This window comes from Ziziphus jujuba, chromosome 8 (genome assembly GCF_031755915.1).
Source record: "Ziziphus jujuba cultivar Dongzao chromosome 8, ASM3175591v1".
NCBI lineage: Eukaryota > Viridiplantae > Streptophyta > Magnoliopsida > Rosales > Rhamnaceae > Ziziphus > Ziziphus jujuba.
In genome coordinates this window covers 19578229-19601385 of record NC_083386.1, presented here as the reverse complement: position 1 = coordinate 19601385, position 23157 = coordinate 19578229, and the positions used below count along the sequence as shown (strand labels likewise).

Sequence of the window (23157 nt, the reverse complement as noted above, 5' to 3'; positions counted from 1 at the left end):
GGATTGAATTGTATATTACATAAACCGAACAGTATAGACTGGATTGTATTTTAGTCCAAAACTGAACCAATACAGTCCATGCCCACCCTATTAGTGAGTATACACATTACAAGTTCTTTTTCAAAAACAAAGAAACCACTGCAAACATTTGATCATCAATTTTCTTCATCTTTTTACAAAATTCAACAATCTTCATATTGCTTTTCTTTATAGTTTGAAGCTAATTTCTCAATTGTAGCATTGAGATTTCAATTGAGGTGCATAAGTTTCTTTAATAGCATTCCAAATCAATCGAGAGGTATGAAGTCCAATGAGATCACTCAATTCACTAATGTCTATAGCAGAAATCAACCACCCTTGAAGAAATTGACCCCACAAAATCCAAAGATGTTGTTCAGTCGTGTATTTTGCTAGATTTGCCTTCAGAACCCCCTTATCAACTGCAACAAATTCACATAGAAAATCTAGTTCTTAACACAAAACAAACTTGTCAAGTTTATGATCACAAAGAATTGGTAGAATTTGAGACTGCTAGAAAAGAAAATTCTCATCATCAAGGCTTAGAATATTGCTTGGAAACACAAAGATCAGAATCAATGACTCAAAGATCTTATCAGAGAAGATCTTGCCTTGGCAATCTGGTATTGTGGTGGTAGCTTCATCTACCATAGATAAAATTCCTGATCCTTGCAATTTCTACTCACCATGATATATTCATAGAAAATGGAGAACGGAAAAGAAAAGAAAAAGAAAGAGAGAGAAAAAAATCCAAGAAAGTGAGAGAGAATATTTTTTTCCATGGAAGGTTTCTATTGGCTTCAACATGAAGCTATAACTTTTGCATTTATAGCAAAGCGGGTACAAAAAAGGTCATTACAACTCAACTAGTTGTTCACGTGTTTAGTTATAAAGCAAAGAGAAACACCAAATGCTGATAAAGCTAACGAATAGGCTGATGCGGTGCATAATCAAAATATGAAAGATAGGAGTACCAAGATAATTACCTTACTAAATCTCTTAATGTAGTCATGGCGAATAATCCAATAGCAATGAGGAAAAATAATATTATGTAAAGATTGAATCAGCGAGTAGATTGATGAATGAACATAAAAGCACTTGTTGAATTTACCTTTGAATCTATCCCAAAACAAAAAACTCATAAACAGAGGGAACTTTGGTCACGACATTCCAAGCCAGCTTACACAAAAAAGATTTATTGAAAATAGATAAATTTCTTATTCCTATACTCCTATCCTTAACAGGTTTGACATCAATGAGTCCAAGCAGTAGTGACATCATCGATGGAATCGGTCCAAAGAGAATTACACAAAGCTTTGTTCAAGGATTTCAGCAAGGAAGATAGCCATTCATAGACCATAAAAGAGTGGACAAATTTTAAGTTATCATAGAATTAATTAAGTAAGCTATTCCTATAAAAGAAAAAATTTTGCCTTTCCAGATGTCATAGTAACTCAATATTTATTGACTGTTAGGCGTAGATACTGAATAGAAGGCCTTCCTTTAAAAAGAAGCACACTCTAAGTACATGGAAGAATAATAATAATAATAATAATAACAAGGTGTTCAAAACTTTATTTCCAACAATTCATAAATGTCATTGGAAATATAGTAGTTCCAATAAACTAATTGGTTTATACATATAGATGAAAAACAATAATGCTAAAACTTGTGTTAGATTTAACTTATTCATTTAAAGGTTCATTTATTTAACTTTTTCAACCATTTTTTTATAATCACATCATTTATTAAATCATTTACTAAACAAATTTGATAAACAATTTGATGCATCCAGTAGAATAATAAAGATACAAAAGAGATACTAAGTAGTTGTCCAACATTGTGATGGAGCATCATGAGTCTAGTTTTGTGGAACTGCCGAGGCCTGGGAAAAGCCTCAGCAGTGCGAGATTTGAAATGCCTCATTAGAAAATCTTCCTCGCTTGGTTTATTTCTTATGGAAACCAAGTCGGACAAAATGAAGATGACGAAAGTTGCTCGAGGTTCGTCGTTTGACAATTTGGAAGTGGTTGAAGCTACTAGAAGGGCAGGTGGTTTAGCCCTATTTTGGAGTTCTGTATTGAATTGGAAAGTAGTTCATAAATCAAGATGGATCATTGGTATTCTATATGTCACGCCCACTAGGGTTGTGTGCAATTGCTGGTTTTGTCATTGTCCAGCTGAAAGAGCTTTGAGGAAGTTATTTTGGACCAAATTATCTGTGGCGATTCGATCTGAAAGTGAGACTTGGTGCTGTGTGGGAGATTTTAACGATGTGGTTAGTCAAGATGAAAAGATGGGAGCAAGGTGGGTGACAAGCAAGGCAAACTTCTTTCTCCGAGCTTTTATTACCGATGTAGGAGCTTTGGATCTAGGCTACAGTGGCCCTACTTTTACATGGTGCAACGGGAGAGAAGGGATTGATAATTTTAGTGAGCGACTTAACCGGGTTCTGGCGAGCCCAGAATAGCGAGTCATTTTTCCTTAGGTAAGGGTGATCCATTTAAGTCTTGCCGGATCGGATCACATTCCAATTCAGTTAACTCTTAAATAGGATGATCCGTTCTCTCCCAGACCTTTTTGTTTCTTCGAAGCCTGGACCAGGAATCCTTCTTATGAACAAATTGTTAGCAGGGCTTGGAATCATTTTTCCGATATGCGGGGACAAGTCTCTATTTGCACCAAGATCTCAAATACCACTAAGGCTCTGAAGGTCTGGAACAGAGATAGCTTTGGCTTTTGCCAGAGTAGAATTTTGGCTTCAGAGAACCAACTAGCTCACATCTACAATAGCTCCCCATTAGTGGAGAATCTAAGGCTTCAATAGGCTATTCAGTCAGAAATTGATGAATGAAGATTAAGATTAGAGCTCTTCTAGTGTCATAAATCGAGGGAAACTTGGTTATAGGAAGGGGACAGAAACACTAGATTTTTCCATGCCTTCATTGAGGCTTCCCGGAAGAGAAATTTTTTAACCACTATAAAAGATGATCAGGGAGCTTGGTTAGAGTCGAGATCAAACATTGGAAGTTTTCTTATTCACAAGTTTAATGAGTTATTCCATGCCGAACCAGTGAGGCTCTATACTCAACTTCATGATTTTATTGAGGGGGGCATTAATGAAGTTGTTAATGTCCTTCTGGATGCCATCCCAACAGCAGAAAAAATTTTCAAAGTTGTTAAGAGCATGCATCCGATCAAGGCACCTGGGCCGGATAGGATGCCTGCTCTTTTCTTTCAGCATTTTTAGTACACGCTATGATTTGAAGTTATTCATATGGTGCAGATGTGTTCAGGAATGCAACCCTCCTGCTTGCTCTGAATAGAACGTTCCTTGTGTTGATTCCGAAGTCCCACTAGGCTACAAGTTTTAATAATTTCAGACCGATAAGTCTATGCAACTTGGCCTATAGAATACTGATGAAACTTTTGGTTGAAAGGATCAAGCCGGTGCTGCATAAACTTATTTTGCCTCATCAATTGGCTTTTATCGTGGACAAGTGAATAGGTGAGAATTCCATTCTTGCTAATGAAATCTGGCATATATGGAAAGAAGGTCAAAGGTGAATGGTTTAGTGGGATTCAGGATTAATTTGATGAAAGCATACAATCGTGTTGATTGGGGAGTTCTTACTAGCATCCTTGCCAAGTTCAGGTTCTCTCACAAGCTAATAGACCTAATCACTAGATGTATTTCCACGGACTCGGTCGTAATACTACTAAATGGAAGTGTTGTCGATAAGATGAATATGGAAAGAGGTCTTAGATGGGGGGGCCTCTTTCCCCTTATCTATTCATTTTATACTTGGAACTTCTATCACGTATGCTTTTAAATTTGGAAGAGGATGGAATTATTCATGGAGTCAAGCTTCGTCATACAAGTCCTGCTATCTCACACCTGTTATTTGCTGATGATTACTACTTTGCTGCCATGCTAATATTAAAGAAGTTAGGGCTTTGTTTCAATGTTTAAATCAGTTTTGCAATTGGACTGAGCAGAGGGTAAATAGCCTTAAGTCTGGTTGTTTTTTTTCTAAAAATACTCACAGCAGGTTAAGGACAGATATCAAGAAGATTACCGGACTGAATGAACTTTCAAAAGACACGAGATATTTGGGTAATCCTTTGTTTTTGAGCAAAAACTGTTCTCAGGATTATGAGGCATTGAGAAGTAAGGTGGAGGGCAAGCTCCAAGGCTGGAAAGCAAAGTTGTTGTCTCAAGCAGGGAAGGTCACTTTAAATAAGTCAGTTATTAGTAGTATTCCTCTTTATGCCATCTGCTATCAAATTTCCAGAAAGCTTGTGTAAAGACACTGAAAGTAAAGCGAGCAGCTTCATTCAGAATGGAGGTAAGGCAGGTCGAAGGTTTATTTTGGTCTCTTGGTCAAAATTATGTTAGTCGAAGTATGCTAGAGGATTAGGCATCAGAAGACTCAAGGATAAGAATCTTTCCCTCTAAGCAAATTGAGTTGGCACCTAACTATAGGGTCTGATCAGTTGTGGGTTCAAGTGTTAAAATCGAAATATTTTGCTGGCAGTAATTTCTTACGTTGCAATCAAAGGAAACAAGCATCGTGTGCAGCATGTTCGATAGTCACTCAGTCGCTAACATCCGAAGGATCCCAGTTACCACCAGGAATCTGGAGACAAGTTAGTCTGGGTGGGCAACAAGAACAGTCTATTTACTGTTCATTCTACTTACAAGCTTGGTTTCTGGAAGGATTTTTCGAAATCTTCCTAGTGGAAACATCTGTGGTCGTCAAAGATCCACAAAAGAATTAAGTTTTTTCTGTGGAAATTAGCTAATCATGAGTTGTCTACGGCGGAAAACCTGCTTTTCAGGAACATCATGGTGGACTCAGTGACATGTGTTCATGGATGTAATAGTGTGGAATCCGAAAACCATCTCTTTTTCCATTGCCAAGTGGCCAGAACAGTATGGTTCGCAATGCCTTGGAGTATTCAATGGGATGCGTTCATTAACTATTCACTCGAAGAGAAATTGAAAATCATTGCAGATCCTTTTGGGGTGCTTCCGGCCCATCAAAATGACAAGGATCAGTTCTTCATTTTTAGAGCTATCATATTGGATTTATTATGGAAGATAAGAAACAGGTCCCGGTTTGATAATAAATGCTTCTCTCTAGGGAACACTATGGAATTATTAAATCTCAAAGTGAAGGAAGCAACATACTCACCAATAGTATTGCGGCTAATAACCAAGGGTGGCGTGGTAATATGGTGGAGTGTCTTAGAGTCCCTCCTCATTTTGTTCGAATTAATACAGATACAACAATTAGGAATGGTGGCAGCTCAGTTGGGATTGTTGCCTGTAATTATACAAGAGAAGTTCTGAACATTTGGGCCATTCCATATCATTCGGACATTCCTGAAATTACTAAAGCCTTTGGAGTTCTTCAGGGTTTAAAAAAAGCAAAGGAGGAAGGATGGTCTCATATTTGGTGTGTGTCTGATGCTAGGAGAATCATTAGCACCCTGCAAAGTAATGACTTGATCGACACACATTAGCTGGCGGAAGGTATTATCCAAGATTTTTTGCAGTTGTAGCTAGAGTTTCAAGAAGTTATTTTCAATTGGTCTCCCAAGGAGTCAAATCTTTTAGTTGAGTTTGTTTGTAATTGGAGCATTAGGAATGGGGTTTATGGTTCCTTGTCTGTTAATTCTCTTCCTAATGTCTTTTTGTCTTTTGTTTTCTAGGAGAGTGGTTCTTAAACCACCTCACCTTTTGTAAGTTGGCTCAGCTTTTGTAAGATGACTCAGCTTATCTGGGTTTTGGTTTAATACACGTCTGTTTAGCCAAAAAAAAAAAAAAAATGATAATGGAGCATCATATTTTGAGAATATTGAATAATAATATTTATTTTCCTCAGTAGTATTACAAGTATCAAAAAAATTATTAAATAGTTTATCAAATAATATGGTAAAGATGATATGTTATTATTGGTTGACAAATATATAAATGAGTGAAACATTTAAGGAATAAGTCTAACTAGTACCCAAACCAATAAGATAATGCAACATTATTTTGCAACATCATTTGGGATATCATATGATGAACATTTTGATATCTTTAGCATTATTGTATGTATCTAACTAAGTATTATTATTATTATTATCATTATTATTATTATTATTATTATTATTATTATTATTATTATTATTATTATGTGTTATTCTTAAATATTAAGTCTAAACATATAGACATACATAGTCAGAGACCCGATTAGGTTATGATGTCCTCGTTTTATAAAATATAAATGAGTTAAATTTTAACCGTTTGATTAGATCAATAGCTTAGTTATTGTATGTATCTAACTAAGTATTATTATTATTATTATCGTTTTAAATAATTATGTGTTATTCTTAAATATTAAATCTAAACATATAGACATACATAGTCAGATATCCGATTAGGTTATGATGTCCTCGTTTTATAAAATGTAAATGAGTTAATTTTAACCGTTTGATTAGATCAATAGCTTAGTTATATATATATATATATATATAATATTAGGAGTAGAGGGATTAAAATTCAATTATTATTCGAAGAATTTGTGGTTTATATTGTTAGATTATCGTTATAAACACAGAGTGGATCAGAAGTTAAAATTTATTTTCAGTTTTTTTAATTAAAAATATAGCAAAGAATAAACTTAAGGAAATAAATAGATTAATGTCAGAAGTATCAATTAATTATTTAAAAAATGTATATATACTAACAAGTCTATCAAGATAATATAGCAAGGTAATATGCTTTTATTTTATGAATTGAAATCTTAATACAAGTAAATAGTTTAAAAGATAAATGTAATTAACTATTAAAAAATATATAATAATAATTTATCATTTAGTAAATATATTAGTAGATTAATTGGTATTTCTAACATTGATCAAATTAAAATGCTTAAGCCATTGATTTTTATTATTTGGGAAAAACATGAGTAATAATAGATACTTAAATTATATATGTAGCGAAAGTCTAGTAGAATTTGTATCCACCGAAAAGCAAAAATCGATACATACAAATCAAAGACGAGACAAACAAAGCCAATGCTATCACAAAGTCACAATTATTGATGAATTGTGATATTCCCACTTGCAATTGTTTAACTTAATTTCAAGAACTTAAGACTTTAGATGATCTTCCCAATAATTAATCCCCCAATAATATGTAATATAATATAAAACCGTTAGGTTCCCTTGGTGGACCACGCATGTATATATATATATATATATATCAACCATGTACAGCAATTTAAAGGGCTAAATAGTCTAAGTAGGCACTATTTTATTGGCATTATTTTATATAAGTATTGGATATGACTAATGTCAAAGAAGATGTATGATTGGAAACCACAGACACATTTGACAAAATACCATATATATATATGATGCTGGAGATGCCTCATTGACAGGAAATATATTCTCTAGCAATGCCAAATTGGTTCTCTAATCTAGTATATATCCTCCATTATTACTTATAACAATTGCTTGCTAGAATAATTAATTGCACTCTTTTTTTGTTTTTTCTGAAATAACAGGTTTTCTAAAATCCCAATATATATAATAAAAAAATTTAAAAAAAAAAAAAAAAAAAAACCACCTGATCATGAATATTTCAAAAACCAGGAAAATTAAAAAGGGTTACAAAGCTTTGAGATCCATTATTTGGGGTGTAAAGGTTGAGATTTTGACTTCCCAGGCAAACTTGCATAGGATATGGTTGGATTTCTTTTCACCATCTAAACTGAAAGATAAAGCGGATAGGTTTGCTTTGGATTAAGTCATCACGTTGTCCTATCATACAATATATTCCATTGATTGCCTGTTTTGACGTGGAACATGCATATTGGCAAAATACAAAAGTAATTTATATTATTCCATAGTTTTGGCGATCCTATGGGCTATTCATTTGCAACTTGTGAATATATGTATTTAGTATTTAGTATGTAGTGTGGGAATATTTTTTTCTTTAATTGGTTTTCCAGAGAACTGTAAGCTCCTGTTCTTAAAGAATTAGGTATATCCACGGTCCAAAGTCGATAATCAGATCAATGTGGACTAATGCAGCTATGTCTCTTCATGAGTGGTATAAACTTTGTGGTAAAACGCTGTTCTCTAATATATATGTGACGCAGAGCCTCTTTCTTTCGCTAACAGTACTGTTTCTTAACCATACCATAAATTGCCTAGTATAGGGATAAGCTTCAAAATGGGTCATTGAGGCTATATGCCACTTTTGACCTTATTTGGCAGATCTTTTGCTTGTGTTTCTGCTTTTCTAAAAATGTTTTTTAAAGAAATTACTCTCCATGGAAGTGTTTTTAAGGATCAAAAATATTTTTTACAAATTATTCAAACATTTACAGAAATAGATTTTAAAATTTAAAAGATGTTTTTTAATTTCCAAAAGAAAAAAAAACTATGTTAAACAGGATTTTACTATCCCAAACCTTATATATATATATATATATATATATATATATATTTTATAATAATCCCAAGTGTACCTCTATTAATTTGTAAACTTTCTGTTCACATGAAAGACAAATAAACGATACTCGGAAAAAAAATGAACAACGGTATATATTTACCAAAAATAATAAAAATAAACAAATAATATATATGTATGGTGAGTAATCCATGTAGAAGGTATTTGACCAAGGTATTTAATAAATTATCCTGAATGTTTTTTCTTTTTTTTCATCCAATTGTGATAAAAATTTTATCCAAAAAAAAGTAGTTAATAAATTTAAACATTTAAAAGAAGTTAAATCTTATTTAAATTTAAACAACTATCTACTTTTTAGAATGGTTTGTCACAAATATTTGTCAAATATGTGGTACAAGAAATAGACACCTTTATATACTATCAAAAATCCTTGATAATAAGCTCAACATGTAAATTTATCAGGATATTCTTATGATTTTTTTTTATCAAAATTTTATTTATTAGCTTTTGAATTACTTCAATAATTGAAAATTTAAATTATAGTTAGAATTTTAGTATGTCACAAAACTAACATAGTCTATTAAAATATCTTTAAATATTAATTTTTGAAGCAATTAATAATAAAAAGTTTTTGTGAAAAAACTATCAAAACGTCTTGATAAAAATCTAACTATATATGTGTATATATAACCAGTATACTGGGTTATACATGAGTATATATAACCAATGATATTAATAGTTTTATCGTTAAAATTTCTTTAATTAATCATTTGATGGCTTTGATGCTTAAAACTGAAAAATCCATTTATGGTTCAATGAATCATATAGATTGTGAAAAATATCAAATGCAGCTGAAAATTTTCCATATTTAAACATCCACTACTAGAATCGAGCTGATACACGACGCAAATACTGCATATGGTACATTTTCTTTATATAAGATTTTAATATTTCATTAAAACTTGATGCAAAATTATTAAATCGCCTAATGTAAGCTTAACTTTACATATATTTATATAGTCATTTATAACTGGGCCACATTAAGCTTTTTATATCGCCCTATTGTCGCTGAATTAATGGAATATATTTTACCCAAGATTACTTGTAACCAATTGATTGTCAAGCAACATAAATTATCCAATGTCACCTAGTAAAATATTCTTCAATATACAATCTTGATCTAATGGATTATATATTGTATCTTATAAATACTAAATGGAGAAAAAAAACATAATCTTTTATTTTTTTAAAAGAAAATATATATCCACAAAGCTTTTTGCCATGCACATTTACCCTCCTCCCTTTCAGATAAAACAAATACATAAAAATAAAAATAATAATAATAATAATAATAAAAAATAAAAATAAAAATAAAAAGAATGAAACAAAGGAATAAAGAAATCAAGACTTGCCGCCATGTTGAATGTTGGATCAATTTATTTAGGTGAAAATTTACTTGAAGCATACATAGAAACAACAACTTGGACATAGCCAGGAACCAGTTTGGTTTGCAGAAATTGCAAACAAAAACTCACTGATTTGTTCTATTTGGGATGGTGAGGACCGTGAGGTTGACGTCAATACTCAATTACTGGCACAGATAATAAGTCCTAGCAATCTATATTACCCGTGGTCTATATTTTGTACGATATACCCATCTCCAACTCTCTTACCTTGTTTTTATTTTCTTAACCCTGTTTTGGGTATAAGTGGGTCTATGTTAATGCCAACGCATTAGTCCATGACACTAACCTTTCGTGGCTAGCTAACCCTACTTTCTTTGGCAACTTCTTTTTCAAGGAAAAAATGAAGTGGTTTTTGAACCATTTATTTTTACATGATTCTTCTATAAATTATTAACATATAATGAAAAAAGAATTAATGTGATTTTGAAATGATTGATATAATTTAATATTTTAATTTTTTTTATTCTATTTTTACCACATATCAAAAAAATTATGCAACGACCATGCAGAAGTATTCCAAATACTACTTGCTATACTTGTACCTTAGGCTTTTTTATTCAGGCTTTTTTACCCACCTACCCTTGCTCATTTTACCTCCACACAAACATATGTAAATAGGCAAAATTTCATTTAAATCCTTTTGGTTTTATCTTAATTATATTTATATTTCACATTTTTTAAAAATTATTAGTAACATTCCATATGTCAATTTTTATTAATTTAATTTTAATAGTTAAAAGTTAAAATTGTATTTTATAATATTATTTAATTATAAAATCTTAATTTTTAACATCTATTTAACATTTAACTATTAAAATTAATTGATAAAACCTAATAAATAGGCCTATTTTGATATATATATATATATATATATAGAGAGAGAGAGAGAGAGAGAGAGAATTGCTAGATGCACTGCAGAAAAAACTTTACACAGTCTCATCATTTTTAAATTCCCATGATACCCTTGTGACATGCAGTAAAAACTTTGCATAGCCTGAATCATCAACGTCGCTGCCATTACATTCTCATTCCTGACATTACTTGAACGCCTCAGTTATCATATTCAAGCACCATGAAAGATCAAGAATGTGCAACCTACTTGAACACCTTGCAAGTGCTAAGGTTGTGTTGTATTCAACCAAAATGAGTCAACAAGAAACAAGCAGAAAGCCAATAAACCCGTAGACCAAGATGAGAAAACATAGAAACAAAATTCATGATCCGGATTACCCAAAATTTTGCTCCCAATGCAGAATTTCAACCACCCACAAGATTTCTTTGGTTAGTGGGGTTTGGCTTATCCAATCTACATCCAGACGAGAGTCTTCATGTGTTTGTGTGTGATAGTTTATGTTTATGTGTGTTCACACTGAGAGATAGAGAAGGGTGCGCGATACCCATCTTTTTAACATTATTTGGCCAAAATTAATCTTGCAGATGCTCACCGAAGGATTAAGGAATGTAGCAAGACCTTCATCACTGCCAATAATAATGGGCATACCTTCTTAAACTAATAAAGTAGTTCTTCTTCTTCCTTGAAGAGGGTTGTCGTTCCTCGAATGGTTGGGGTTGGAATTCTCGTTACCGGCAGCTATTGGGTCTCTAATGACGAAGAATGAAGGTTGGATCGGGGATCATAAGCGAAAACCGTCAACATGAAACCAATTAACCTATGGGATATGTGGAACCATTGTTGGTTAATCAAAATTAAAATTTTAAAACTAAAAAGGAAAAAATTCAATGGTAGTATTTTAGTTATTTTAAATCTTTACAGGACTGTACAGAGCTAGTTTGGCATTGTAAAAAGAACTCTTTATATATATAACTAAAACGAAATTAATGATGATTTTCAAAAAATATAGAATAAATAATTATGACAAAATAAATGGGCCGAAATTTAATTTGTGTGTGTGGTTGTGGGTGTTGAATTATTTATATGAAAGTGTTTGTCATCTGCATTTTTTTTTTTTAATAAATTATCTAAATACAAATTATCTATTTTTTCTGTCTCCCGTATGATTTGAATTCGTGCTCTCATTCGCACAAGTAGAGGTGTTCTACCACTAGAACTAACCCATTTCGTCATGTTTGTCACCTACTTGATAGCAAATATTTTATATGAAATACTTTAGCGTAAAGTTTTATATTATCTATTGTGGTATATTCTGAGTATATAACATCATCACAGCGAGTTCATAATTACTAAATTAACCAAAAAAATCATAATTACTAACCAATCATATACATCACGTTGATCCTCAGAATCCAATCATATGATTATTTTTTGTTTTGGTGGCATTTCAAAGCAATGACTTGCATTTGCATGTGTAGTAGTTGCACCCTTAACTATTACATCTTCATTCCCTCTTTCTTTCTTTTATTTATTTTTTATAAAATCGCTCAAAATCAAATCCTTTCATTCCCTCTTTCCTTTCTTTGATTTATTTTTTTATAAAATCGCTCAAAATCAAATCCATAGAGTACAAAAAATGTACCATAAAAAAAGGACGAATAAAATGGAGAAAAACAATATGAAAAACTCTCAGAACTTCAAAATGTCTATTTACAAAATAGAGAATAATCTTATTTATAGGGCATGTTTGAAAATGTATTTTTGTAAGTATTTATTCTCTATAGCATTTACGTAATATTTTTTGTTAATTAGTGCTTTATAAAAATTTATACATAGTAGAAAAACACTTTTAAATTTATATTTGATATTTTTATATTTTAATTAATGCATTGAATTTTTATTTTATTTTTTATCATTCAGAAGCATTTATTTGGAAAATAACCAACTTTGGTGCTTCTTCTCCAAACACCTAAAGTGCTTTTTTTTATACAAAAAGTACTCCCTAATATTTTACTAAGCATGCAACCAAGTGTTGTTTTTGTTTTGGTAGAGAAACACTTTGAAACATGCTAATAGTACATCAATCTAGATATAAACAATGAGTTATGAATAATAAATAAAACATGGGGGAAATAATTCAAGGGAAAAAAAAGTGGTGGATGTATATATGCTAACTAAATAAAAACATCTCCAATAGTAAATATGGATTACTTTATATGCGACATAAAATATAATATTGATAAAATTTATATAGCATAAATGTGCAGTAAATTCCAAAAGAGAACTTCTAATTGCATTACCAAATGGACTATATATAATTTTATTATAAATTTACATTTTTATCTTCATTTAAAATTATTATTCAGAATATTCATTAATTCAGTTTATACAATGCAATCAAATATCTTCAAAAAACATTTGAATGTATATAACCAAACAATTCCAAAGATGTTTAAAACAATTCCAAAGATGTTTAAAAATACTCGATTGAACATCTTAAAAGTTATTAAAAAAGTTATGACTGAACAACACTAAAAGATAGAATGTTCAAAGATATTCGAAAATATAGGACTGAACAATTTTGAAAGATGTTAAAAAGTATATGACTAAATATATTTAGAGAGTTATTCAGAAATATATAACTAAACATCTTCAAAAATATATAAAAAAAATATTACTTAATGCTTTATTATTATTATTATTATTATTCCAAATATGCAAGAATGTTGTTAGTTTAATGAAGTGAAATAGTACGTTGCAAGTGCCTAATGACTATGGTGGTGCGACAACCAATGTCGATGCTGATAAGGGACCTAGTCTCGACATTATGGATCAAATGATTTGAAGAATGGCTTTCTATTGTTTTTTTAATCCCATTGTTTTTGTCTCATTGATTGTCATTGTTTTTCTTTTGTGACTTGGGGGATGGTATAGTTTTGGTTTTAGCTTGGCTAAAGAGAGGCACGCTTGATTGAAGTTTGAATGTTTTCAGGTAAATTTAGGCCTTAGAAAACTTGTGTAATTTTTTCTTAAAAGTTTTGAATATTTTGTTGGTGGCCTATAAAAAATAGGACTACATAAAATTCTTTAAGAATTGTGATAAGAATGTTTTAGAGCATCTTCGCTAGCATATTATTACTAAAAGAATATACAGACTACCTATTTTGCTACTCCATTGGGAAATTATAAATTTTACCAATAACATGTTTTATGCCAAATTTAGCACTAGTGGAACCCATTATGAAAATGTTGGTGGAATATATATATTTATTGAACTGAATTTATTTTTTAATTAATTTAAGAATATTTAAATGTGAATCTCATATCTTTTACTCTTCTGTGCACACCCCCTATCTAATGTGGGTTCCATAATTTGTTTAAAATAAATTTTTAAATTTGGAAATGCTATTTTTTAGCTTTACTATTGGAGCAGGAATGCCAAAATTTAGTATTGATATTAGAACCGTCATGCTAATGACAAATTTTGAAAATAATAATGGGAAAATGACATTTTCCATTAGAGATGCTCTTATTCTAAAATTGTTCATCAACACTAATATACATAAAAAATTTTAAATTGTTATTAATTAATTATATATTTTATTAACCTTTTTTTAAAAATTGGTTTTCTAAAAAAAAATATTTTTTAAAAAAAATTAAATTTCTAATAGAGCCTCAGATGTAGACAATGTTTAAGAGCATTTTCATTAATGGAAATGTAGATTGTAAAATGAAACATATCATATAAGTAATATGAACAGTATTTTAATAAAATTAATTTCCATTAACAATGTCTAAAATGAATGTTAAGTTGATGTAGCCTAAATATTATCAAGATGAATGTCTATTTCAGAAGCTTTGTCAAACATTGTGAATGTCTCTTAGAAAATCAATTTTTTTTTAAAAGAAGAAAAAAAAGAAAACTTAGTCAAATATATAAATAATTGATTAATAGCTATAATAATATTTTGGATATTATCATTGAAGAACAATTTTAAAATTAATTAAACATTTATGCCACATAAATTTATACAATTTTAATTATTATGCTATATAGACAGTAATCTATTTTACTATTGGAAATACTTTAAATTGTATCAACTTAACATTCATTCTAAATATTACCGTAAAAACCTCTCACCCAAAAAAAAAAAAAAAAAAAAAAAAAAAAAAAAAAAAAAAAAAAACCTAACATAACCACTTGCAAGCGATCCAGACAAACGAAAAGAAAAGAGAAAAATGCAATTACTCCGAGATAGAATTCTGTGCAGCAACAGACTAACAGTTTTTCCCAAAAAACCAATCAGACACCGCCACGCATACATCAGTGCTCGAGCTTTAACGGATTCACTTCATCTCCATGCTTCCGAAACGGTGACGTATTAGCTGTTTTCTAAATAGTTTTTGTCGTTTTCCTCATTGTCAATCCGTCTCGTCCTCTTTCCTCTTCCTCTACTCCCTCCCTCCCCTCCCTTTCCATTTTTAGGACCCCTTTTCTTTTCTTTCAATTTCTTTTTTTCTTTTTTATTTTGTTTTATTTAATTTTATTTATTTTTGAGGCGCATATTTTAGAGAGTCCCCTGCTAGGGTCTGATCCAATCCGACTCTCACAAAAAACTGTTCCAACTGTCGCCGACTTGCTGTCGGATTTCATTTCCGAACGATCGTCACCATTCGTTTTCTTCTGGTTTTTCCACTGAGACTTTTTTTTTTTTTTTGGTTTTTTTTTTCCTTCCCTCCTTGATCCTTTCTGAGAGATATGTGCTTCGTCGTCTTCTCACGGAGTCTTCGATGTTCCTCTGTCAATCGCCGATTGGTCGGACCGTTGATCCGATTTGGTTGGCTAGCGTTGCGCTCAAGCAACTCTTTATTTCCTCGGCGCTGATCGTAGTAGATCGTGAAGGAGTTGACGTTCTTCTTTTGAAATCATCGTCGTTTTACCTCCGATTCGCTTAAAGTTACGGTTCTGAGATTTGATTCGATTTCGATTGTTGAGGAGACGTTTTTCAATTTTTCGTTTCGATTCGTGATTTTGCCCCCCCACCCCCTTCTTTTTTTTTTGGTTGGTTTTTGAGTTGAGGATTTGAGCTCTGAAGGAGTTGGAGATTTGAAGTTCGGGAGCGGATCTTGAACTAAGAGCTTCAAATCTTGCAAGTTTAGTAGTAGTAGACGTTCGAGTTTTTTTGTGCCTCAAGTGTGAAAGTTTTGTTGGTTAAAAGTGTTCTTTTTTTTTTTTTTTTTTTTTTTTCGCTGCGTTTATATTTTCTATTTTTGAGAGCGAGATGGAAAATCAACACACAAGCAGAGTTCATATTGGCATGTCTGATGTCGTTTTGGGCTGCGTCATACCCTATATCGAAGACCCAAAGGACCGCGACGCCGTGTCGCTGGTGTGCCGGCGATGGTACGAGCTCGACGCGCTCACTCGGAAGCACGTGACCATCGCACTCTGCTACACGACCAGCCCCGATCGGCTCCGAAAGAGGTTTCAGCATCTGGAATCTCTGAAACTGAAAGGGAAGCCCAGAGCCGCCATGTTCAATCTGATTCCGGAGGATTGGGGAGGCTACGTAACCCCGTGGGTCAGAGAGATTGCTGAGTCTTTTAATTGCTTGAAGTCGCTTCACTTTCGGCGAATGATTGTCAAGGATTCCGACCTTGAACTCCTGGCTCGTTCCCGAGGTCACGTGCTTCAGGTGCTTAAGCTCGATAAGTGCTCGGGATTTTCCACCGATGGCCTTTTGCATATTGGTCGCTTCTGCAGGTATTGAATCAAGAAATGGGTCTTCTACTAATTATTTTTTTTCTTGAATTCTTTTGAATTCAGTTCGGATTTTTGATAAGAAAATATGGAGGAGCGGCATCTTGGAAAATACTAATCGCTATCATTGAATTTCATTGCTCTATATGTGAATTTTTCGAAGCTGACCGTAAATTATGCCTGCAGCTGCAGAAAACGATTGAGTCGTAGTATTGACTTGAATTTAAAGGATCTTGATCTATTATTCTTTTCTGGGTCTGATTGTATGAAGTTGTTTAATCCCTTTTGCTTTTCAATTCCTGTTTGGTGATTTTGGTAGGTATTGCTTTTGCGTTGGACTGCTCAATATTTTTTCATAATGACTTTTTCTTTGGGTTGTATGGTGATGTTTTTATGGAGTAGGACATCTCCCTATACGAATTGTTAATTTAAACTTTGTCCTCTTGTTTGTTTGTAAATTTGCCAGTTGAATTATGCAAGTTCTACATTGTTATACTTAAGAAGTCATATAGGATGTTTTCAATGAAACCTTTTGGTATTGGGAATGTATTAGTTTCTGAAGAAAGTATATGCACTTTGTTTGATAATTTTGACACAACCTCTCCCTGTTTTCTTGACTTTTCTGCGCATTAAAAGTGTATGGTATGTTGTGTGTAAGTTTGTTTTGCATTAAATGTTTTTTCTTTTCGCATTCAGGAGTGTGAAATATAATGTCTTAGTTTCTGAAGAAATTATATGCACTTTGTTTGATACTTTTGACACAACTTCTCCCTGTTTTCTCGAGTTTTCTGCGCATTGAAAGTATATGGTATGTTGGGTGTAAGTTTGTTTTGCATTAAATGTTTTTTCTTTTTGCATTCAGGAGTGTGAAATATAATGTCTTAGTTTCTGAAGAAATTATATGCGCTTTGTTTGATACTTTTGACGCAACCTCTCCCTGTTTTCTCGACTTTTCTTCGCATTAAAAGTATATGGTATGTTGTGTGTAAGCTTGTTTTGCATTAAATGTTTTTTTTTTTCGCATTCATGAGTGTGAAGTACTTTTGAATAAGTTGTTGCTTTTTTTTTTTTTTTTTTTTTGGGTGTTTTGTTTTTTTTCTTGGGGGGGGCGCGCGGGGCGGGTGAAATTTCTGTCTAAAAATCAGGTTACTGAAAATTCTATAGTTCTGTTATACAGAATTTTGAAAGTTTTGTTGTGAGGATAAGCCTTTGGTCTTGTGAATGTAAAGGTGAAACAATTGCTAAACGGATAAAAAGAAAATATGTAATTCCCAGATGGCTGGACTGTTATGGGATCAAACTGATGATTTTTGTAAACTTGAAACTTAGGTAATGGATATCTTGAATTGTCATCAAGGGAGAAAGCTTAAAGCATGAATAAGGATTATTAAAAATGGAGCTTGGGATAATGCTATGGATAGCTTATATATTTTCTTCTTGTCAGCCAATGATAAAGTTCTTCAACAAACTAGAATGTAGACTAGGGAGGCAAAAGTCATGAGTTTTGAGTCTGCCTGCCCCCAAAATCAATATAAAATAGACTATTGATTTCAAGGATTGGACTTTAGGTGGCTTCGTGATTGCATTGAGATTTTTCTTCTTCTTCTTCTTCTTCTTCTTCTTTTTTTTTTTTTTTTGGTTTTTTTTTGTTTTTTGTTTTTTGTTTTTTTGTTTTTTTTTGGTTTTTGGTAATAAAATTGAGATTTTGTTATGGGTAAGGGCATTAAAATAAATTCATGTTAAGTTGTTGGTTGAACTTACTATTACCTTGGAAATGTTAAATTGGATGATAACAACTTTGTAAACATGAGAAGAAGAAGCAGGATGGAGTATGAAATAGAATCAAGAAATGTTTAATTTTTCACTTTTCAAGGTAACTGCTGCAATTTAGCATATATCCAAAAGGAAATAAGTAGCAGCTGCAACTGTACCATAGATTCACCTTTTAGTGAAATGCATAAAAATATCTTTTGCATAAAAAATATATCGAGAAAAAAGTTATTTAAATTAAGAAGATAAAAAAAAGTGAATTTATATTTTACTTTTGGTTTGATAGTGAGCGTTCTATATGGTAGGAGAAACATGCCTTGCTAGGACTGCATGTTTGATAGTGAACTTTCTATATAGTAGGAGAAACATGCCTTGCTAGAACTTTATGTTTGATTTTTAAATTCAAGGATGTGCTTTTTGTAAAATAAGTTTACTAGGTTTCTAGTAGTAATGAGTATTTGGAGTTGAGTTTAAATGCTAGATGATGGTTTGAGCACTTGTAGGCCTACGATCTGGATTTGAAGATTAGTTAATTTTGTAAACAAGAAGAAAGAGTTACATTGTCATTGGAAAAACATAAACGAGGTTCAATGGACAAGGTCTTAAATCAATGTGGATTGGAAGACTGGTCATTGTGGAAAGAGTATTGAAGGGAATTATTCTCATTAGAGGAATATGAATATTGGAGCAATTAAATGATATAAAATGAATGTTGTTTCCTCACTCATGTTCATTCTGGATATAAAAGAAACAAATCTAATTGTGGTTACGTAAATCTTTACAGCTGTATATTGTCAGCTATAGTTGGTTTACTTTGTTAATTATTGGGGCCTTAATTTCTTAGAGATGCTTTTCGCTATTTTATCATGTTTGTTCCGTGTAAATTATGCAAAGTTGAATATTCTTAATTCTTAACCACCTGTGGGTGTCTCATGATGCTTCTTGTAGTTCCAAGGAAATTCAAAATTAAGTTGCTTAAGAATTGTAAACGGAGTTGCCAAATAAAATATTTATCATCTGAGAGTCCAAAGCACTGATTGTAGTCTTGTTTTATTCACAAGGCGTCTAGAAAGGCTATAATTCCAGTTGTACTCATATTTGTACACTTATAATTTTGGTAAAGCATGAAATTTTATTGTTTTTGTTGTCATACAGTGTTCCTAAGATTCTGAAGTAGTACATATTTTCTATAACGAATGGTCCTCGACTATAAATGGGAGACTGGACTTAATTATTATTAAGTGGTCTTCAGTTTGTTCCAACGCAGTTGGATTGGTATCTCTACCTTGATCTGTTTTTATGTGCAATGTAGCTTCATTTTATGTTTGCACATTTACTTCCATGTTCATGCTATAGTGAAAAACAGAGTTTCAAGATTCAATGTGATGCAATTTGAGATTCATGTGATGCACTGTAAAATTGCTGTTGCTTGATGAGTGCATGGTTTTAACTCATTCTGATTATTATAGACATGGAGTAGGTATTACATCATTTTCACATAATTTTAAGTTTTAGTTGATCTTACGGCATGTTAGTGCCGGCATGTTAGTGCTGAATGCATCCATAAATGAACATAGGAACTTCAACAAAGATATTGTTGATTGAATTTTATTTGTTTCATATGCTTCAGGAATTTAAAAACTTTGTTTTTGGAGGAAAGCACGATAATTGAGAAAGATGGCGAATGGCTACATGAACTTGCTACAAACAACACTGTTCTTGAGACTTTGAACTTCTATATGACGGAACTTGCCAAAGTACAATATCAAGACCTCGAGCTCATAGCCAGAAATTGTCGCTCCTTGCTTTCAGTGAAAATTAGTGACTGTGAAATCCTGGAACTAGTGGATTTCTTTCGTGCTGCATCTGTTTTGGAGGAATTTTGTGGGGGTTCCTTCAATGAACAACCAGAGAACTACACTTCTGTATCATTACCCCAAAGATTATGCCGTTTGGGTCTAACGTATATGGGAAAGAATGAAATGCCAATTGTATTCCCATTTGCATCCTTACTCAAAAAGTTGGATCTTCTGTATGCCCTGCTTGACACAGATGATCATTGCATGTTAATTCAAAGGTGTCCCAACTTAGAAGTGCTTGAGGTAGAATGTGATAACTAATTCCTGTGCTTTTCATTTCCTTCTATCATGTATTTTCCTGCTATTTGTTAGTACAATATCATTTTCTTGCAGGCTTTCTATATGCCATTTATGTTATGGTGTTTCATGTACGAGTCTTGTTGTTCCTTTGTTCAATGTTCTTGTTATTTTGTTAGTTAGCTGTTTTTTAGGCATTTGTCAAAATGTACAATTATTATATTTATCTTTTTGATCTTGCTTCTTGGAACTTTTTTTAACTAAATTATTTTTGGAAAGCATATAGCTCAAGAATTTTGACTGGAAACTCAATAAATGTTTCAACTAGGTCATCAACCATGAATTTTGCTTTGTCAATTGTGCTAAAGATATGAGGAACTGTTACCATACAACAAAATCCAGGGTGTATTTTAGACAATTAGTACAACATAAGGGTGTAATAGTTAATTGCATGTGAGTGCTATCTTTAAAATTTATATGTAATGTATCTTTGTGATGGACAGACGAGGAATGTTATTGGAGATAGAGGCCTAGAAGTTCTTGCTCTAAGTTGCAAAAGATTAAAGAGGCTTAGAATTGAGCGAGGTGCTGATGAACAGGGGATGGAGGATGAAGGAGGTCTTGTTTCTCAAAGAGGTTTGATTGCTTTGGCTCAGGGCTGTCTTGAACTGGAATACTTGGCTGTCTATGTATCTGATATATCAAATGCATCTCTGGAAAATATTGGGTCTTACTCTAAAAATCTTTCTGATTTTCGTCTTGTCCTGCTTGACCGAGAAGAGAGGATTACAGATTTACCACTTGACAATGGTGTCCGAGCTCTGTTGAGGGGCTGTGAAAAGCTCAGAAGGTTTGCTCTGTATCTCCGACATGGGGGCTTGACTGATGTTGGTCTTGGTTATATTGGGCGATACAGTCAAAATGTGAGATGGATGCTTCTTGGTTATGTTGGAGAGTCTGATCGTGGACTTTTGGAGTTCTCTAGAGGTTGCCCCAGCCTGCAAAAACTTGAAATGAGGGGCTGTTGTTTCAGTGAGCATGCACTGGCTGTTTCAGTGACGCAACTTTCTTCCCTAAGGTACTTATGGGTGCAGGGGTATAGAGCATCATCTTCAACAGGTCGAGATCTTTTAGCCATGGTTCGTCCATTTTGGAATATCGAGTTAATTCCTCCTAGAAAGCTTCATGTCACTAATCATCTTGGGGAGACCGTATTGGCTGATCATCCATCTCACATACTTGCATACTATTCCCTGGCTGGACAGAGAACAGATTTTCCAGATACTGTTACTCCCTTGGATCCGGCATCCTTCATTACCTCATAGAGCTGTATATACAACTTTCCCAACGAAGTCTTTTTCTTGCCACGCCTTTGTTTATAAATTCATGTAACTTTTTTTCCCTTCTTGGTAACGTTGTTTTCCTTTTCAGATTTCTCTTTTTGATTTTATTTCTAGACTTTAGTGCTGTAATAAGTTTGTGTCTTGTTGTGTAATCTGAAAGCACTTGAACGCTTTTGATGAAATACGTTCTCTTTCTCTCGACTCCTGCACCGGGGGGCAGTTAGATTAAATTCCAACACTGTGGGTGACATGTATTTTTATCTCTATGAGTCAAATCTTACTGGAAATCATTGTTCTTGTGATCATAATGTAGGGGTAACTGCACCTGTGAATAAAATTGGATAGTGTTATCTTCTTGACCTTATTTGGTGGATGCCATTGTGTTTTAATGTGACTTCATCGCTGCAACTCTTTTCTACCCGTGATTGATGGCCCTTGGAAATCATTGTATGATGACTTCTCTTGCAGATGGCATGTATCATATTTTAAACATTCCTTGGTCTTGACAGTTTCTGCTGGTTTTTTGTTTTTTTTTTTTGTTTATTTTTTTTTTTTTTTAATTTTTTTGGTAATGTTCTGGTGGTTGATCCTCTTTAAGTTTATTGATATAATCACTTAACTAGTGGTGTAACTTTGATTTTGATTGGTTTGTTTTTGCATGTTATTTGTTATGTCTGAAGTGGGATTTATTTTACTTCTGATGAGAAAACTAAACAAATTGATGAAATGAGCTTCTAGTGAAAAGTTATGTGCACGGGGTAATTTGCATTTTCTCTCTTATATATAACTGGTTTTCTTGTTATGTTATACCCTTCTAAATATAAAATAGCTTTATATAATATTCTTAATGCTTAAAATATCTGTAATTCATATAATCTTAATTAAGTCGAAAAAATATTCTTTTTTTGTCCACAAATTTCTTACAAATCAAACACCATTTTATAAAAAATTTTCGCAATACTTTGGACGAAGATAATAGTTATGGAAATTCCATAAAAAAAATTTTCCGGTTAGAATATTTTTGGACAATAAAAAAAAAAATGTATTTGTTAGAGTGTTTAGTTTCAAAATTATAAATGTCTTTAAAAATATTTAGTCGTATATTTTTTAATATATTTGAAATATTCAGTTATATATTTCTGAATATATTTGTAATGTTCATCTCTGAAAATGTTCAGTCACATATTTGTGAATGCATTTGAGATGTTTAGTCGTATATTTTTAAATATATATGAGATGTTCATATTTAAAAATGAAGACGTTCAGTAATATGCTTTTGAATGTATTTGAGATGTTCAGTCTATAATTCTAAATACATTTGAAATGTTCATATTTAAAAATGTTCGATCATATACTTTTAAATATATTTTTCGATCA

The 23157-nt window shown here is 32.2% G+C and overlaps 2 protein-coding genes across 2 annotated transcripts; both read left to right on the top strand.

Annotated features, from left to right (window-relative positions):
- The first annotated feature begins 1873 nt into the window (after nt 1-1873).
- LOC132805080 (uncharacterized) lies at nt 1874-2488 on the top strand. The gene has a single exon (XM_060819843.1). The coding sequence runs from the start codon at nt 1874-1876 to the stop codon at nt 2486-2488; it is 615 nt and encodes a 204-aa protein (XP_060675826.1).
- Nucleotides 2489-15293: 12805 nt separating this feature from the next.
- LOC107413756 (coronatine-insensitive protein 1) lies at nt 15294-22144 on the top strand. Its single transcript, XM_016021798.4, has 3 exons — nt 15294-16574; nt 19972-20443; nt 20941-22144. The coding sequence occupies exons 1-3, from the start codon at nt 16093-16095 to the stop codon at nt 21760-21762; spliced, it is 1776 nt and encodes a 591-aa protein (XP_015877284.2). The 5' UTR covers nt 15294-16092; the 3' UTR covers nt 21763-22144.
- Nucleotides 22145-23157: the final 1013 nt, after the last annotated feature.

Bases quoted from the DNA above. Each gene is read 5' to 3' on its own strand.
- LOC132805080 (XM_060819843.1), top strand. From the start codon at position 1,874: ATGAGTCTAGTTTTGTGGAACTGCCGAGGCCTGGGAAAAGCCTCAGCA.
- LOC107413756 (XM_016021798.4), top strand. From the start codon at position 16,093: ATGGAAAATCAACACACAAGCAGAGTTCATATTGGCATGTCTGATGTC. The intron at 16,575-19,971 runs GTATTGAATCAA...CATATGCTTCAG, and splicing joins CATATTGGTCGCTTCTGCAG to GAATTTAAAAACTTTGTTTT. The intron at 20,444-20,940 runs GTAGAATGTGAT...TGTGATGGACAG, and splicing joins CCAACTTAGAAGTGCTTGAG to ACGAGGAATGTTATTGGAGA.